Source organism: Sciurus carolinensis, chromosome 10, assembly GCF_902686445.1.
Source record: "Sciurus carolinensis chromosome 10, mSciCar1.2, whole genome shotgun sequence".
Classification (NCBI taxonomy): domain Eukaryota; kingdom Metazoa; phylum Chordata; class Mammalia; order Rodentia; family Sciuridae; genus Sciurus; species Sciurus carolinensis.
The window spans coordinates 107,383,722-107,400,568 of record NC_062222.1 but is presented as its reverse complement, the minus strand read 5'-3'; the positions used below and the strand labels follow the sequence as shown (position 1 = coordinate 107,400,568).

Here is a 16,847-nt window from a genome sequence, read left to right as displayed (position 1 = left end):
AATAGAACTGAACCACTTACATAAGCACTAAGGGCTAAAAGCATGCTCACTGATACAGAGAATTCACAGAATTGAACTGCCGCAATTAAGTGCTTTCTTCTATAAACAAAGATTTTTCCTTTGACTTCTGTTTGCCCTGTACTCTTAAGCAATCATAAAGATTACCCCCCACCACCACCTTTGAATTTCTGAGCATAGGGATCACATCATTTCCCTCTGCAAACAAAAACAAAAGCTTTTTCTTTTTCACATTATTTATTCCCAATTTCATTCACCATTCTTGTTCACTATTTGGCTTTCCCTCTCTGGAAGCTCTCAGGGTCTCTTTTGAAGTGTAGTCATTAGAATTCAGCTGAAAAGTATTGAGTGTTTATTATATGCCTAACACTGTCCTCACAATCCAGTTATACTCTGATAAATTCTGTGGGGGAAATTTCCTTCCATGATTAGATCATGCCTATTACATGAGAATAGCCAAAAGATAGCACATATCTGATTATCCTTTCCATTTTCCTTTCTCATACTCGTGGCAGACATCACTAATCAATCACAGCATTTTTTTTTCCCCCTCCGGGGGGCTCAGAAACCTTCTCAAGGCACTACTCCAGGAAACCACTGTGATTAAAATTAAATTGAATATCTCACGGCTGGTAGAAAAGAAGATTGAATTAGCTTTACATTACAATATGACACCACCAAAGTATTTGAATCTTTTCTTTATGTATTACTCACAGCCATGTATTAAACCTCATTAGTACATGTTTAATTGATTTTTCAATTTTTTTTTTACTTCTGCTCTTTGTGCAATTTTAAATAATTATAGTAAAAAATGGTGTGATTTGCTTTTACTTGATATTTTTCCATATTACACACTTTTGAAACCATAGAATCAGGAAAAAAGTTAACATAAAGATCAACTGTACTATAATTGACACAGCTTTACACATATCCCTATTAAATTTTAATAACTTTATTGAGATACATTAACGCATTTAAAGTATTTCAGCATATTCACAAAGGTGTGCAACCATCACCAAGATCTCTATTAAATTTCATCATTTTATTTTTAACTCATTTTTCTAAACCTCACAATTCTGACATTTAGATTGCTAATTCTCCCTTGCATGCATATACTCTCTCTCTCTCTCTGCTCTCATAAAATGACACAGGATAGGGTTAAAATATTAATCCTGTTGGTGGCTACAGGTTATGATAATTCCATTCAACAAAATGTCATTTTTTTTTCCCCAAGAAGAATCAATTAAATATGCTATAAAACCACCTTCACTGCATTACCAACCAACACCAACCCCGGAAGCATGAGGAAAACAATAAAGACAGGGTCTGCTTGTCAACTCAGCTAGTAATCCCAAAAGAAAAGAAGGTAAGTGCCAGCGGGCACGGCTTTTCTATATGCATGCATCCTATTTTTTCTGAGTCACAAATCACGAGTCCCAGAACTTGTCTAACGACTGACCTAAACTCTCCTGGCCTGTAGCTGCAACATCACATATTCACTCACCACCACCCCCCTTTTTTTTTTTCAAGATTAGGATAAAATTTCATTCTGTCCAGTCTCTGGCAATTCCTCTTAAACAGCAAGTTGTTTGATTCACTGCTCTAATGTTTTCCAGCACATAGTAGGCCCTCAATATGGACATATTCAGTGAATAAATGAATGCCTTTGACAAAGATTTCTGATAGTGATTTCATGACTGCTCTTACTGCAATAATTAGCAACTGCTAACTTCAGTCTCTCCATCAGCCCTTATCTTAACTGTCACTTCCTTCAGGAAGCCTTTCTGAACCCCTCCACTAAGTAAAGCACTTCTGATTTCAGCTCCATTTCATACAGACTCATTACTGATAAAAGCTGCATGGGAGAAGTTTCTGTATTTATTAGCTGTGTTCACCCTTGTATCTCCAATTCTAAGTTCAGTGCCCAGCACATAGTAGATGCTTAATCAATATTTGTTAAATGAATGAATGAATGGGGCATGTAATTTGTCTGTGTCAAAAGACAAGAACTCATTCAAAGTAACCAGGTGTTCTTGCACTACCTATTCACCTGCCTTGTGTCTTCTTTTAACACTTTATTGAGGTATAATTTACATAGTATGAAATTCACTCAGTAACTTCTTGCTGATGTTTTCTTCTCTCATTGTGTGTGTGAAAGTCATCTTTCTGATGCTAAAAAGGGAGGAAAACAGAGGTTGAACATTGTGGCATCTTGGATGGAGAGTGGTTTCTGAGAGCTCAATCTACCAAGGTGTATTTCCTGCCTTTACTTCTCAATTGTGACCTTAAGCAAATCGGACTTCTTTAACTCTCGGGATTCTGGTTTGTAAAACTGCACTAACAGAATATCCTCATTGGATCCTCTCAGCATTAAATGAGATGACACATATAAAGGACCCACTGAAGAGGAAATAACTTAAAAATGCTGATTCCCTCCCTTCCTCGTCATGGTAACCTTGGACCTCATAAGCAGTAGGCCTATTCTTTCACCATCATCATTATTTTGTTCTGAGCATTAAAAAAAAAAAAAAATCTTGAATCTTCCTGTTTCCTCAGTATTTCTGCAAGCCCCACTTCATTTTGCCATTTAGCTTTACTGGCAAAATTCTTACTGACTTGGATCCCTCTTTTTATTCCTTCTTCAGCATATCATTCTTCTTACCATCTTTTGAATGTGGTGGTTAAAAAGAAAAAAAAAAAACCCACCTGAGATCACTGGAGAACAGTGATTTCTTTAGTTGCATTCCCTTTCTTCTTCACTGGGAGTATTGTGAACTCAGAATTTTATTTTTCAAAGCCTCCTATTCTTCTACGAGTGAACAGTTCTCGTCTCAAAATCATACCTATCTTTTCCTTGGCTCTGCTCCTTAAAGTCTCCAACTGCCTGCCTTCTCTGTGTCATATTTCCGCCACATCCCTGGGGTTTCTACCGCTTCCCCATGATCAACCAATTCTTCCCTGGGAGTCACATTACATCAGCATTACTAATGCAATATCTGTTATATACCTTTTTTTTTTTTTTTTTTTTTCCCCAATTCTAGGCAATCAATTTAAAACGAATCTCGGTACTGGTAAGATTTAACATGGAGGATGGACTGTCTGAGGTTAAATGCAAACTCCTGCGAGATCTGGGGACATAAATTTATATTCATATTAAATATATACCTGTTGAATTTGTGCTTTTTCTCAATGCTTCAGAGACCCCGAGCTTTTTGAGGGATGGGCATGGTAGAGAAGATGGGTTTCCAGAAATTTCGCCAAAAATTAAAGACTCCATCAAAAGGACTGCTCCATACACTCAAGGAAAACCCACCAACAAAATCCATCTTCACAACCACTAGATTATCTCACTGGCGAGTGAGACTGCAAGGTTTGGGGGCCCGACTGTACCACTCTGCGCTGCGCATGGGGGGGTACGTGCCCCTGTGCCTGCAACTGGACGTTTCCCCCTCGCTTGGTTTTGCCCCTGTTCCCCCTGCGCAGGCATCCACAGTGCGTCAGGCCGGCGCTTTATAGCGGCAGCCTGGGCGGCTCCGCTCGCTGTTTTTCTTCCCTGGGTTGTGGGTTCTGCTGTTCGCGAAGATGCAGCTCAAACCGATGGAGATTAACCCCGAGGTGAGCGCAGGGTGCACCGTTGCCTGGGGAGTGGAGGGTTTAGGGTCGGCGGTGACAAAGGAACGGTATCGCTGACTTTTTTTTTTTTTTCTTTGCATTTGCCTTTTAGATGCTGAACAAAGTGAGTGGTGCCTTTCGCTGCCTCTGTCCCCCTCCCCCGGGAGCGTGGAGACGAAGGCGCCCACCTAGCCGCGCCCTGCACGCTCCAGAGGCGGCTGGGCTGAGGCATACTGGGCGCTCTCTCTGCCCCTGAATTTGGGGGGTGACTCTGCGAAACCAGTCTGGGGGAGATGGAGGAGGATGCGCCCAGACGGGAGCAAGTGCTGGGAAGAGCTCTTGAGGGCGTGGCGCGGCCGCGCAGACTCGGGTACCCGGGCTTCGCCCGAGCCACGTGTGGGCTGCGCTTTGTGCTGTGTCATTGCACTGGCGATGGGTGGGGCGGGGCGGGGCCTCCTCCCAGACTCGGGTGTGGGCGGGAGGGCGCGCGTGCTGGCCCCGCCCCCTGGCAGGTGCGGGTGACCTGTCTCCCAGCGCGCCTGCCCGCTTTATCTCCTCTCTGCAGGTGCTGGCCCGGCTGGGGGTCGCAGGCCAGTGGCGTTTCGCCGACGTGCTGGGGTTGGAGGACGACGCTCTAGGCTCGGTGCCAGCACCTGCCTGTGCGCTGCTGCTGCTGTTTCCCCTCACCGCCCAGGTAGGGAGTGGGGTGGGGGATGGGCGGGTCCCCGATGGTGCACGGTGTTTCCAAGCCCTGGCGAGGCATTGAGGGCTCCCCACCTGGCCTGGCCTCCAGACCTGATTAACTGGCACCCTTTTGTAGGGAATAAAGGTCGCACCTCAAACCCCCGCCTCCCCAAGGAGGTGCCTGCACTTTCCATGATATCTGCTTACTGGGGCGCCTCTTGTAATAGTGCCTCTTTGCTCATCCATTGAGAGTTGCCTTAAATTGGGACGAGAAGGGGCCCAGTTATCCAGGGGAATCCTATGCACGAGTCGAATTTAGGCTTTTCTGAGCCTTCTACTTGGGGGTCTGCTGGTTATTTCCCTTTAAGAGTTGTAACCTGTCAGCTCATTATTTGCTTCTCAGACTCCCACCTAGAGCTAATATGACTGGGCCTGTCTAGATCACAAGGACACAAAGGTTCTTTAATTCACCTCCATTGCCAGAGTTTCTTAGAGTGGCCTTAGGGGGTTCTTCACACCCCATAACATGTACTGCTCTTGAGTGTGCTTTCTAAAGGGGAATAATTTGTGGTTCCTGTGCTGGGACCCCCATTTCACCTTCCTTACCCTCTTGTCACTGACCTTGTAGTTAAATGTAATAGATGGTTATTTGTATTATCTTGGAAACACTTTAATTTTCTTAAAATGATTTTCTTCCTACAGTCTAGTGAGGATATGTGTACCTCAAAGATTGAGCATCAGATCAAAAAAATCATAGCTGGGATATTTGTTGTCTTGCAGTGTGGGGAGCCCTGGTAATTAGTATGTTGCTTAGTTCCCGTTGCTGTCATGTGACTGCTGATTTGAAAATGGTTGCATTTGGTAAGAGTTGGGGCACCATTTCAAACAGTGAAGTTAACTTAAGCACCATTATCAGGCTAGGTATACTAGAAGCCAGAAGCATCCTTGGTCTAAACAAAACTATGTGGAAGTTCCAGACCTTCCTCCTAGTACGTGGGCTAAATATTGTTTTTTAAAAAAAATTACTCTGACTGTAAAGATTATCCCTCTGACATGTTTTTCTAACCAAAGCCTTTACTTGGTTTAAATTTCAAATCTTTGCAGGTCAAATTAGCTTCCTTGACCAAATGCAAAGTAATCTCAGGCTCCCACTGAATATCTCACTGAGTTTATTCGGATAAAGGAACCATGATGACTCGGGGGTTTTGAGCAGCGCTCAGGCAAGGCCTCTGGGAGGCAGTGGTGTGGCATACTTGCTTTCTAAAGCTCCGAGGTCTTCTTTTGCTGGTTGCACTTGATCCTTTTAGGCAGCATTCTAGTTTGAAAAGCTATCCCTTCTGCACAGAATTCATACTGGGCAAAACACTGAAGGAAATTTAATGAAAAGTGAGGCTTATGGGTTGAGTCTGAACAAGCTAATGTTAAATTAGAAAGCATCTGCTTTTAACTAAGGGAATATTATGAAATCTTAAGTGAATCTCTTCTGAAACATTAATTTTAAGTGATGGTGAAATATTTTCTGAAGTATCTCCATATAGGAGCTCAAATGACCCTAATGGATGCTGCTGTCCTATTTTTGAAATTTTATCTAATGGGTCTAGAAAGTGAAAATCTTTTAACAGTGTGTTAGTAACAATTCAAGGATCTGGTAGCTAGGAAGCAATAACTTCCTTCTATTTGGGGTCAAGTTCAGACTTCATTTCCATGTACAGTAATAGAAGACTTCTAGAGTTGGAAATGTTTCTTGTGTTCTGTCTGAATTTTGCTTGTTGTGGGAAATTAGTGTTTCATAGCATTAGTATCCAGCTGTTAACAGAAGTAACTTTTAAGGTCTTTAAAACTCATTAGGCTATCCTGCTGCCCCCCCCCAAAAAAAAAAAAAAAAAAAAAACTTTAGGGAAAGATCTAGAGAGTCTCTTTGAATTACTGTGCAAGCAGCTAGCAAATGCTTTAAGGAAATCCCATTCATTTACCAGACTCTGTGCTCTAGATAATCTGTCCTCAGATTAAACTCTATAACTGGCAGGGACAAACTGCTGTCACATCTTCCTCTTCTTTGTTGACAAGGTTTTGTAAAATCACAGCTCAACACACCTGGACCAGTAAGTTGTCTTTCCCAAAAAACAGGCAAGGAAATAGGTCATTTCTTTCACTTGTTCCTTTCAACAGTTAAGTTTGGTTTTCGTTTTGTTTGAAAACATCTACTTGGACAGAATAGAAGTAGAATGTTAAAGAATAGTGAAATGTAAACCAGCTGGTGTTATTGTTGGGCATTAAATTGATCAAAGCTTGATTCGGATGTCTGTGTGAAATAGTGTTAAAGGAAGAAAATAATGAACGGATCTGTGTTCTGACTTCATGGCACCCTCCATCTCAAGCTAAAAGGTTGCAGTGGTGTCTAGACAGAGTCTTGGGCAGTATCCAAGATGGTGACCGCACTGCAGCATCAGGGTGGAGTCTGAGAACCTCCAGGAGCCCCACTGGCCGGTGTGGATGGGAGGCAGTCAGGCCACCATCTGGGCGTGGCCAGCATCTAGAACCAAGGCTTCTGCTCACACATCCCACTTGTGTTTCCATTTAGGTGACAGAACTCACTGTGCTGCCATCTGCTTTGCATTTTCATTTTAAGATGTAAAAAATTACTTCCCATTCACAGCATGAGAACTTCAGGAAAAAACAGATTGAAGAACTGAAGGGGCAAGAAGTTAGTCCTAAAGTGTACTTCATGAAGCAGACCATTGGGAACTCCTGTGGTACAATTGGACTGATACACGCAGTGGCCAATAATCAGGACAAGCTGGAATTTGGTATGTGTGGCCTGCTCACCCTCTATTTAAACTCAACACATGGAGTTCAGAAGGCAGTTAACTGTGCCACTTCATTCCCCAAATCTCCAGGGTTGATGCAACAAAATTATGGTCTTAAAATTGTCTCAAAACCTGTTTAGTCAGGGCTGCTAGTTAAAGTGGATTCTTACTGTTCTTTTGAGGGGAAGAAGCTCGTTTTCCAGGAAGTGTGTTTGGGTTATCTCCACCTGAGGTGATGGTCTGTGTTGGCATTTTCATGGGTCTGAGGCGAAGGGGAAAACGCTGAGGGTTGATCAGTGTAGTGATTCTCACGTGCACTTCCTACTCAATTCTCAATTCTGGAGAATTAGATGATGCTAAGCCAGAACAATATCAACAGTTAGGACCTGTCTTGAATGGTTCATGTTTGAATGGTTCATAGCAACAGGAGAACCAAAACAGCTCAGAGTGGCGGACACAGATGTGTGGAGGTTCCTTAGGGAAGCGGAGCAGGAGGTAAAAACCTGGGGGTGCAGGTGTGAGCAAAGTCAGGTCAAGGGCTTTAGCCACCTCCAGTGAATGCTATGGAGGATAGAGAAAAATGAGTCCGAGCCCTTAAGTTTCTCAGAGGTTCAATGAACAGGAAAAAGTTAAAATAACATGGACATTATGTGTGTTTAGGCCAAGGGTCAGCAGGCTTTCTTAAAAAGAGAATAAATCTTTTAGGTTTTGATGACCACATGGTCTGTCTTTGTAGCTCAAAAGCAGCCATAGATTAGATGTAAATCAGTGAACCGGGCTATGTTCGAACACTTCATTTTCAAAAATAGGTGACAGTAGTTTGTTGACTCAACTTAGACAATGGCCAGGAGCAGCTAGGACCTGAATGATGTCAACTAATAGTTCACACTGTTTTGTTGCAGTTCAAATAGAGTTGGGTGGAGGTGCTTCCCAGGTTAGAGACTGAGGCAGAAGGGTTTGATCCCAGGATTTTGAGACCAGTCTGGGCAACATAACTTAAAAATATATTTTTTGTTTGGAGTGGGGGGTGTCGCTCAGTGGTAGAGCACTTGTCTAGAATGCACAAGGCCCTGGGTTTGGTCCCCAGTACTGCAACATACATACGTATATTATAATGGTTATTATTTTGATACTGGATATTGAACCAGGGGATCTCTACCTCTGAGTTACATCTCCATCCCATTTCATTTTTTATTTTGAGACAGGGTCTGAGTTGCCCAGACTGCCCTCAAACTTGCAATCATCCTACCTCAGCGTCCTTAGAAGCTGTGGTTACAGGCATGTGCCACCGTGTCAGGCTTAAAATTCATTTTTAATAAAGGAAATGTGGCCAAGACTACTTTTGGTATAATTCTGAAATTAAGATGACTTTTCTGACCATAAGTATCCAGAGCTTCTGGAAGTTGCCTTTTCAAATGTTGACTTGATTAAGCTTTATTGAAAAGTTATAGCTTGATCATTTTAGTCTGTAAAATCTCCCTATATTTAGAGTCCTATGTTCCTGAACACAGAAATGATGTGATTTTTGTGACCGTGGAATGCTGAAGTCAGGAGTCAATTTGTCTCACATTCCTTCTCATGGAGATGCAAGGTTTTTTGTTTTGTTTTTTTTTTTTTTTTTTTGGCAGTACTGGAGGTTGAACCCAGGGTCTTGCACATGGTAGGCAAGTGCTTCACCACTGTACTGCATATACCCCTGGCTCCTCCAGATTTTGATGTGACTGCCATTTAACAAATTAGGTAAATTTAGATCTGAAAGTTAAAGACCTTTTGAAATATAAGTTGTTCTTGCTATAGCTATGTGATCAGTGTCTCCTAGGCTTAACCACACTGAGCAGTAACCCAATTCTTTGTTTAAATACCTTTATTTTATTTACTTATTTGTTTTTATATGATGCTGAGGATGGAACCCAGTACCTCACATGTGCTAGGCGAGCGCCCTACCACTGAGCTACAACCCCAGCCCCAGTAATCCAGTTCTTACACAGAGTTGGCTAGTTGGTTGTCGCTTAGCCAGGCTGTGTGGAGTCTTCCACGTTTCTATTTAAGATCATTTGTGGACTGGGGTTGTAGGTCAGTGGTAGAGCGCTTGCCTGGCGCATGTGAGGCCCCGGGTTCCATCCTCAGCACCGCATAAAAACAAATAAATAAAATAAAGGTTTGGTATCTATCTACAACTAAAAAACTTTTTTTTTCTTTCTTTTTTTTTTTTTTTTAAGGAAAAAAAGATCATTTGTGTGTGCTGGGCTGGGGATGGAACCTGGGGCCTCATACATGCTAGAGAGCACTCCACCACTGAGCTACATTTCCAGCCCTGTATTTAAGATCTTTATGTTAATGTCTGTCTGGATAATTGAATTATTGCATTTTCTACCCTGAAATAAAAATCTTTGGTTTGGCAATTATTAGATGGTGCTGTTATGGAGTATCATATTTATATGTACAGATACAGCAGTAGACAAGGTAGCCCGTTTGTGGCACTGAAATCTCATAAATGCACGTTCCAAATGAAGAAGTACTATCACTATCACAAGGCGATAAGAGGTTTGAACAGTGAGTACAAGGTAGGAGGGGAAAGAAGTTGGGGAGGCACAGATGAGAGGCAAGGACTTGGCACCCTGGAAAATGGAGAGGACTTTCTGGCTTGAATGCAGGAGTAGCGAGTGGTTAGGAAAAGAGACTGGAGGAAAAGGGACAGCTCATCCACATCATTGGAGACCACATTAAAGACTCCGCTGGTACTGGGTGTGACGGCACTTGCCTGGAATCCCAGCTACTCAGGCGCCTGCCGTCAGGCAGGAAGGTGGCAAGTTTGAAGCCAGTCTCAGCAATGTAGTGAGACCCTATCTCAGAAGATAAAAGGCCCGAGGGTGTAGCTCAGTGGTAGAGTTCTTTTGGGTTCATTCCCTAGAACCAGAAAAAAATGATGATTCAGGTCATTTGTATGTGACCGGCTGTGTAAAGGCTTAGTTGGCCATGAATGTGCACTCATATGCATTATTTTTTCTATACTAATGCATGTATTTTCTTTTTTAAAGAGGATGGATCAGTCCTGAAACAGTTTCTTTCTGAAACAGAGAAGATGTCCCCTGAAGACCGAGCAAAATGCTTTGAAAAGAATGAGGTACAAAGAGAACTTCCTGAAGCGTTGCGTTTAAATAATTCTGGGGAGTTTGGTGATGATTCTTCTCTCTCTTCTGCAGGCCATACAGGCAGCCCATGATGCCGTGGCACAGGAAGGCCAATGTCGGGTAAATGCAAATTCAAATCCGAGCGAGGTTGCCCAGGTGCTGGTGCTGTCTGTTTCCACTGGAATATTTGCAGGAATCTCTTTCTGGAATATAGTAAATGACCATTGTTATCCACCCAAGGCCAATTCTGGCAGAAAATTCTACCCAAATAATGCTTTGACTGGATCTGTTCACAAAAATAGCTCTTTGGGAATCCAATTGGCAGTTGAAATTGTCTTGCACACTTCATATGATAGTAGTATGATATTATGTTTAGAGCTAAATGAATCTTGCCAGGGTAACACCTCTCCTGGTACTTGAGCATTTCAAATACTTCTCACAGGCTGCTGGGGAGAGTAAGGTATACCAACAAGACTGACTAGTTTAGAAGGTTTAAAGATGCTGTAATGGAAACAGAACATCCAAGTCAACAGCTGATTTTTTTGGATGCCAGTGTCTTCTGATCATGGTTGGCTCTACCACTGTAGGTTTGACTTTGGGTGAGATATTTACTCTCCCTAAGCCTGAATTTCCTTCTCAATAAAAAGCATGTGATAGTAGCACCCTCAGAGCTGTCTTACCAATCCAGTGTTTCTACCTTAACTGACTTAGAATAGGGCCTTGTATGTAGGAAATAACGTAAGTACTGGTACTTACTTCATAATTTAAAAATATGTCAACAAGCTGGTTCAATATGTTTTACTTGAATTGTGAGAGAATTTCTTTTTAACAAGTTCATCTTGTACTCATTGTCAAAACGAATTTCTTGACTCTCTTCAGGTAGATGACAAAGTGAATTTTCATTTTATTCTCTTTAACAACGTGGATGGCCACCTCTATGAACTTGGTACGTGTCACTCCATTTTGGGGAAGTCAGTATAGTTTCATGTTTTCTTTCAGACTTAATTTCTCTTTGAGTATTGATGTATGACTTTATGGCACTTGTATATCATTGTTTATGAAGTCAGACAAAGATGATCTCATGGGGGCACTTCACCCTTTATCAAACCCAAGCTCCCTTCTGGGCAGCTGGCATACCCAGTGGATGACTTCAGTCACAAACCAGTGAGGAGGACAGGTCAGGTTGGCACCAGTTCGGTGCATTTGAGTGCAGACTTAACTTTCCCGCCTCCCTGATGGCAACCCCTAATATCATTTTCAAACAAGGAAAACATTTAGAAGAGGATTAATACCTAAATGTGACCTTGTTCATGTAAAAATAACTTGAATACGTTGGAGTCATTTGTATTAGCTGGTTTATGCCAACAAAAAGGAATTTCCATCTTCCTAGACGTATCCCCTTTTTATTAATGGAGAAAGATTTGCAGATGTGTTGTCTCACGTGGAGACACTGCTTATGGATTAAAAAGGGCAAAGGAGACTTGGAGGCAGTCAGCAGTCATTGAAAGACAAATCTCAAAGTGCTCTTCTTGCCTCCCTTTTTCCTGGACCTCAGGGATTGCATCTCTGGTCTTCCCAAGAGATGGGAACACAGTCCCCTCTACTAGGGGTAGTGGGATTGGGTTTGTGTTCCCTGTTAATAGGTTAACCCAAGAATTTCCATCATCCCAGATGTGGAATAGACCACATATGGTAACTTTTGAAATAAATGTCTTGAGATTTCTTTTTTTTGAGGAAAATAAGATGAATGATTATAGTATTTGAAAAAGTATGTATGAAAATATATATGAAGGATAACATAGACTCTGGATTATGATTTCAAACCTATTTTAGTGCTCCTGTGTCAATCTTGTTGCAATATTTGAAGAATTGAAAATGGGATTTGGTGGGTTAATTGTAGATTAGAATTGCCTGAGGTGGATGCCTGGGAGCTGCAGCCTCTCATTTCCTAACCAGGCTTCTCTTTGTGGGAGTGGCAGTGGTATTTGAAAGAATTCAGAACTTCCTCTGGGCTGGGTAGGCGCTTTTGCCGGAAAACTGACATGCCGGGCTTCTTCCTTCTAGATGGGCGAATGCCTTTTCCAGTGAACCATGGTACCAGCTCTGAGGGCTCCCTGCTACAGGTAATCTCCGGAGTGCCTCTTAGGGCCACCTCTCCCTAGTTGTCTAAAGTATTGACACACTTTCCGTTCTGCCAGCATCAGTTGCCTGGGTTAATAGCAGTCTTCAGGGCTTAAAGATCATCTCGGTAATTGCACCTACTTCATTTTGTTGCAGGTGTCTTAAACAGGATCCTTCAGAGAAACCCTAATTAATCTGTTTGGTGTGCTGTGCTCTCTTGTGGGATTAGGGTGACCGTTGTCCTCCTGCCAGGTTACATGATTGCTAAAGACTTGAGTAAAAGCACCCTGTACCTTCCCTAATCCTTTAAGACTGCTGGAGTCTGGTTGCTCCTATAGTTAAGAGTACTGTGGATTCTGGTTAGGTAAATTGTGTTTTTATTCCCATGTATTCCACTGTTACAGAAGGAGAAAAGCAGATTAAAAAGATGTCTGATAAAATCATCAAGATCCAGGATCCCTGTGTAATCATTCTGGTAGAAGTGACTATAGAAACCTTGAACTAGTAGGCAGTTTCCAGGCATTTTCAACAGAAAACTTGAGTTGCTAGAATGGAATCAGTTTGCTGTTATAAAGGAAAATTGCTTAATTATGATAAAATACATAATACTGTTAAAGTATAACTACTTTATTAGTAGTAATATGTCGCGTCTCCTCTGCCCGCAGAGAGAGACACGGCAAACGTCTGAAGCTTTGGAAGTTTATTGTGCACAGTTTCTTTCCTACGCTTCTCTTACCCCTAGCTTCTGCGCACTCTCAGCTTCCCTTTTCCCAGCTCCTTCCAGCTTCCAGCTCTGCTCCAGTCTCCGCCGCTGCTTCTTCCGCTTCTTCCGTCCCTTCCTCAGCTTCTGCCCACTACTCTCCCACCCACCAGGCTTATATACACTTCAGTCAATCAGGGGAGAGTACACGAGATAAACGCGGACAGCTGCAGACACAGGATGGGTACACGAGGGGGGGCATGCTCTAATCACATCGTTAACTAGCCAATCATTGGAATTCGCTGGTTGTTTACTGTATAGCTGGCCGCTTTTGGCTCAGCGTCAGGCACCATCTTGACCATGTCTAAGGCCAGGGGCTCTAGAAACCCCGACAGTAATAATCACTAATTTTTTTTGAGCACTTGGTATGTGCACACAGAGGGGATCAGCAAAATTTTCTGTAATGAGCTAAATCAAAAATATTTTAGGCATTGCGTGGGGAATGCAAATGTTGAATCTTGGCTCTGTAGCAAGTATTCAATTTTGCTGTGATAATTCCCGAGCAGTCCATAAACAGTATCTAAATGAATATGTGAGGCTGTGTTCCACCAAAACTTTGTTTGCAAAACTAATAGCAACCCGGATTGACCGATAGCTGAAGTTCACTGACTTCTGGGCTAACTGCGATCCTAGGTGGTTTATGTATTTGTCAAGTCTTTAATGATGCGATGAGGTAGGACTTCTTATCCGAGTTTCACAGCTGAGGAAGGCGGGGCAGAGAAATTAAGTAATGCCCAGGGTCAGTGTCTTAACCTCAGTGATAACTTCAAAGGTGCTAATGGATCAAATTATGCCACTCTAGGAGGAAGGGTCACTTTTGTCATACATGTATCCCTGAGATAGTTAAAGCCGATTCTTAACACATGAGAGGTACATGGGAATAGTAATGTGGAAAGAGAAATAGATTTAGAGAAGCCAGATGGGATTTTAATGGGAGAGTCAGACTTGGATGTGAATGAGAACAGAGGCAGAATTTCTGGTCTGTAACACAAGGGGGAAGACTAGTACTTCTAATAAGACTTAAGGTTCATATCAGTTCATCTCTAACTTTACACTAATACCATGAAAATGTCCCATGTGGGACAACCCTTAACACGAGTTATAGGAAGGGTAAACCTTGTTGAAATAAATAAAAAGTACTGTAATTGAAATCTCAATATTAAATGACTACAAACCAGCATCTCGTTAAAGGCTCGTCCTATATGTAAAAAGGTTTTAGGTCATGTAAACTGCATGCTACATTAATTGTTAAACTGGTGAGAAAATATATGAACTAAGCTGACAGTGGTGCATGCCTGTAATTCCAGCTACTGAAGAGGCTGAGGCAGGAGAATCACAAGTTCAAGTCCAGCCTAGGCAATTTAGCAAGACCCTATCTCAAAAATAAAATTAACCAGAAGGACTGGGAGATGTAGCTCAGAGGTAGAACACTCCTGGCGTCAATTCCTAGTACCACCCCCCCACCAAAATGAATAAACTTAACCCACATGTATCATAAACTTGAATGAATTGGGTCACTACTCATTGAGTAGGAGACAAAGTTGTGCATGTAGAGGAGTGCTTATTCTCTTTTAAAGGTGCACCCTTAATATTGAGATCAACATTGTCCTATAGAAAATCAGTTTGGAAAATGAAGGTCTGGAAATGAATATATATTAAAAATCCTGATAAGAGAATGTTATCTAAACGATAACAGATGTGAATCTAACAAATCTCTTTTTGTTTTTGTTTTCGTACTAGAGATTGAACCCAGGGATGTTTAACCACGGGGCCACAACTCCAGCCAGCCCTTTTGCCCTTTTTTTAAAATTTTGAGGCAGGGTCTCACTAAATTGCTCAGGCTTTGCTAATTTACTGAGGCTGGCCTTGAATTCGCAAAAATCCTGCCTTAGTCTCCCCAGTTGCTGGGATGACAGGCGTGCGCCACTACACCCAGCTCTTTTTGTTTTAAATGTAGCTCTAGTGCTGGGACAAAACTCCATTGTAGTTGATTTTTTTTTTTTTTTTTTTTTTTTTTTTTTTTTTTTAAGGGTTAAACTCGTTTTTCATTTAGTGATTTTTAAACTTCAGAAACTGAAATTACATTTTATTCTGTCATGGAGGATTCTTCTTAATATTTCTATATGGTTTGTGGCACGCTCTTTCTACTGAATTTTTTACAAATTAAACAATTATTGGTAGGCTCTACAGTTTGACAACACATTGGGATCAATTTTCTGTTACCAGTCTTTGTAATTAGAAATAGGAACGTGTTTCACAGCACCAGGTAGCTCTTAAGAATTAATCACCTCTCTGCCTGGAATTACCACCAGGTAAACTTTAAGACTGTTTTATAAAAGGTTTACTTGGAGGAAATTTGTCTCTTTTCCAGGAGTTTGAGTTAGGAGAACTATTTCTTTTAATGTGCCTTTAAGAAGAGATCAGGTGGTTTTAAAATTTTTTTTTAATTATAGATGGACACAGTATCTTTATTTTGTTTATTTTTATGTCATGCTGAGGATTGAACCCAGTGCCTCACATGTACTAGGCTAGCACTCTACCACTGAGCTTCAACCCCAGACCAAGGGATTAGTTTTTGTGCCCAACAAAGCTAGGGAAGCCCAGAGCCACTTAGTGGAAGTGGTAAAGGGGTGGACCTTCTGTCAAACCAGTGGTGTGTATCCCAGCCTTCTGGGGTTTTTGTTTTGTTTTGTTTTTTGTTTTTTTTTGCTCTTGCCTTAACCCTGGCTTTCAAGGTTAGCTAGGGATCTCGAGGTGTCCTGGGTAAACCTTGAGCATGAATGGGCCTTACTTCCTGAAATTTCCATTTCGAGCTGTTTCTGCTGGGGTATTGATGACTGCCCTCCTTTCCAGGACGCCGCCAAGGTCTGCAGAGAATTCACCGAGCGCGAGCAGGGAGAAGTGCGCTTCTCTGCGGTGGCCCTCTGCAAGGCGGCCTAGTGCCCGCGGGAGGGCCCTGCTCTCTGCCCTCCTCCCTTCAGCGTGAAGATACATCCCTGCCCAAGCAGTCTTCAGTGCTTCCGTACCTGTGGATCACACCGTCTCCCTCGGTTCTGCAGACACGCCCTCCCTCCACCACGCCCCGGCTCTAGCAGAGCTCTGCTGTCTCCAGCCAAGTCGGCGTGCGCTTCAGAGGCGAAGCATCCCCCCACTGTGTGTCTTGTTCCTTAATATCTCATGCTTTCAATGGCGACTTTGGTTTGTGTCCGTAAGTTAAGGCCTTGGATGTGGTTTAATTGTTTGTCCTTAAAAGAATAAAACTTTTCTGCTGATAAGAAATAAACCTAAATTGGTTCTCATTTTCTTTGCACTCCCTCACATCTCTCAAATTATTTTGACAATGATACATGAATGTCTTCCTTATAATGCAAGTCCTACAATGCAGGTAAGAAAATTACCATAAAAATACTACAAGTTTAGTGTGTTTCTAGACTTTTTTAATATTCCTGTGCATGCCTCCAGAAACTAGAAATTTTTTTAATGAACTATTTTAGGGACACTTTTAGATTCATAGAAAAAAATAGAGGTTCTAGAGGTCTCAAGTTGCTTGTCCTGTTTTCTGTATTAACATATTATGGTACATTGATTATAATTTATGGATCAGTACTGATCCTCTGCTGTTAACAAGACTGTAGCTTGTTCATATTTCTGTGGTTTATACTGAACAACCTTCTGTTCCAGGATTCCATCTAGGGTGCCACATTATGTTAAGGT

The 16,847-nt window shown here is 42.0% G+C and overlaps 1 protein-coding gene across 2 annotated transcripts; it reads left to right on the top strand.

Annotated features, from left to right (window-relative positions):
• The first annotated feature begins 3,498 nt into the window (after nucleotides 1–3,498).
• Nucleotides 3,499–16,410, top strand: Uchl1 (ubiquitin C-terminal hydrolase L1). Of its 2 annotated transcripts, none has more exons than XM_047566832.1 (9): nucleotides 3,499–3,633; nucleotides 3,743–3,754; nucleotides 4,196–4,324; nucleotides 6,971–7,121; nucleotides 10,160–10,245; nucleotides 10,325–10,372; nucleotides 11,132–11,198; nucleotides 12,317–12,375; nucleotides 15,987–16,410. In XM_047566832.1, exons 1-9 carry the CDS (start codon nucleotides 3,601–3,603, stop codon nucleotides 16,071–16,073), a joined length of 672 nt encoding a protein of 223 aa, XP_047422788.1. In that variant the 5' UTR covers nucleotides 3,499–3,600; the 3' UTR covers nucleotides 16,074–16,410. The 2 variants fall into 2 exon arrangements, with proteins under 2 accessions (XP_047422788.1, XP_047422787.1); XM_047566831.1 differs by having other exon boundaries at nucleotides 10,325–10,408.
• The last annotated feature ends 437 nt before the right edge of the window (nucleotides 16,411–16,847 follow it).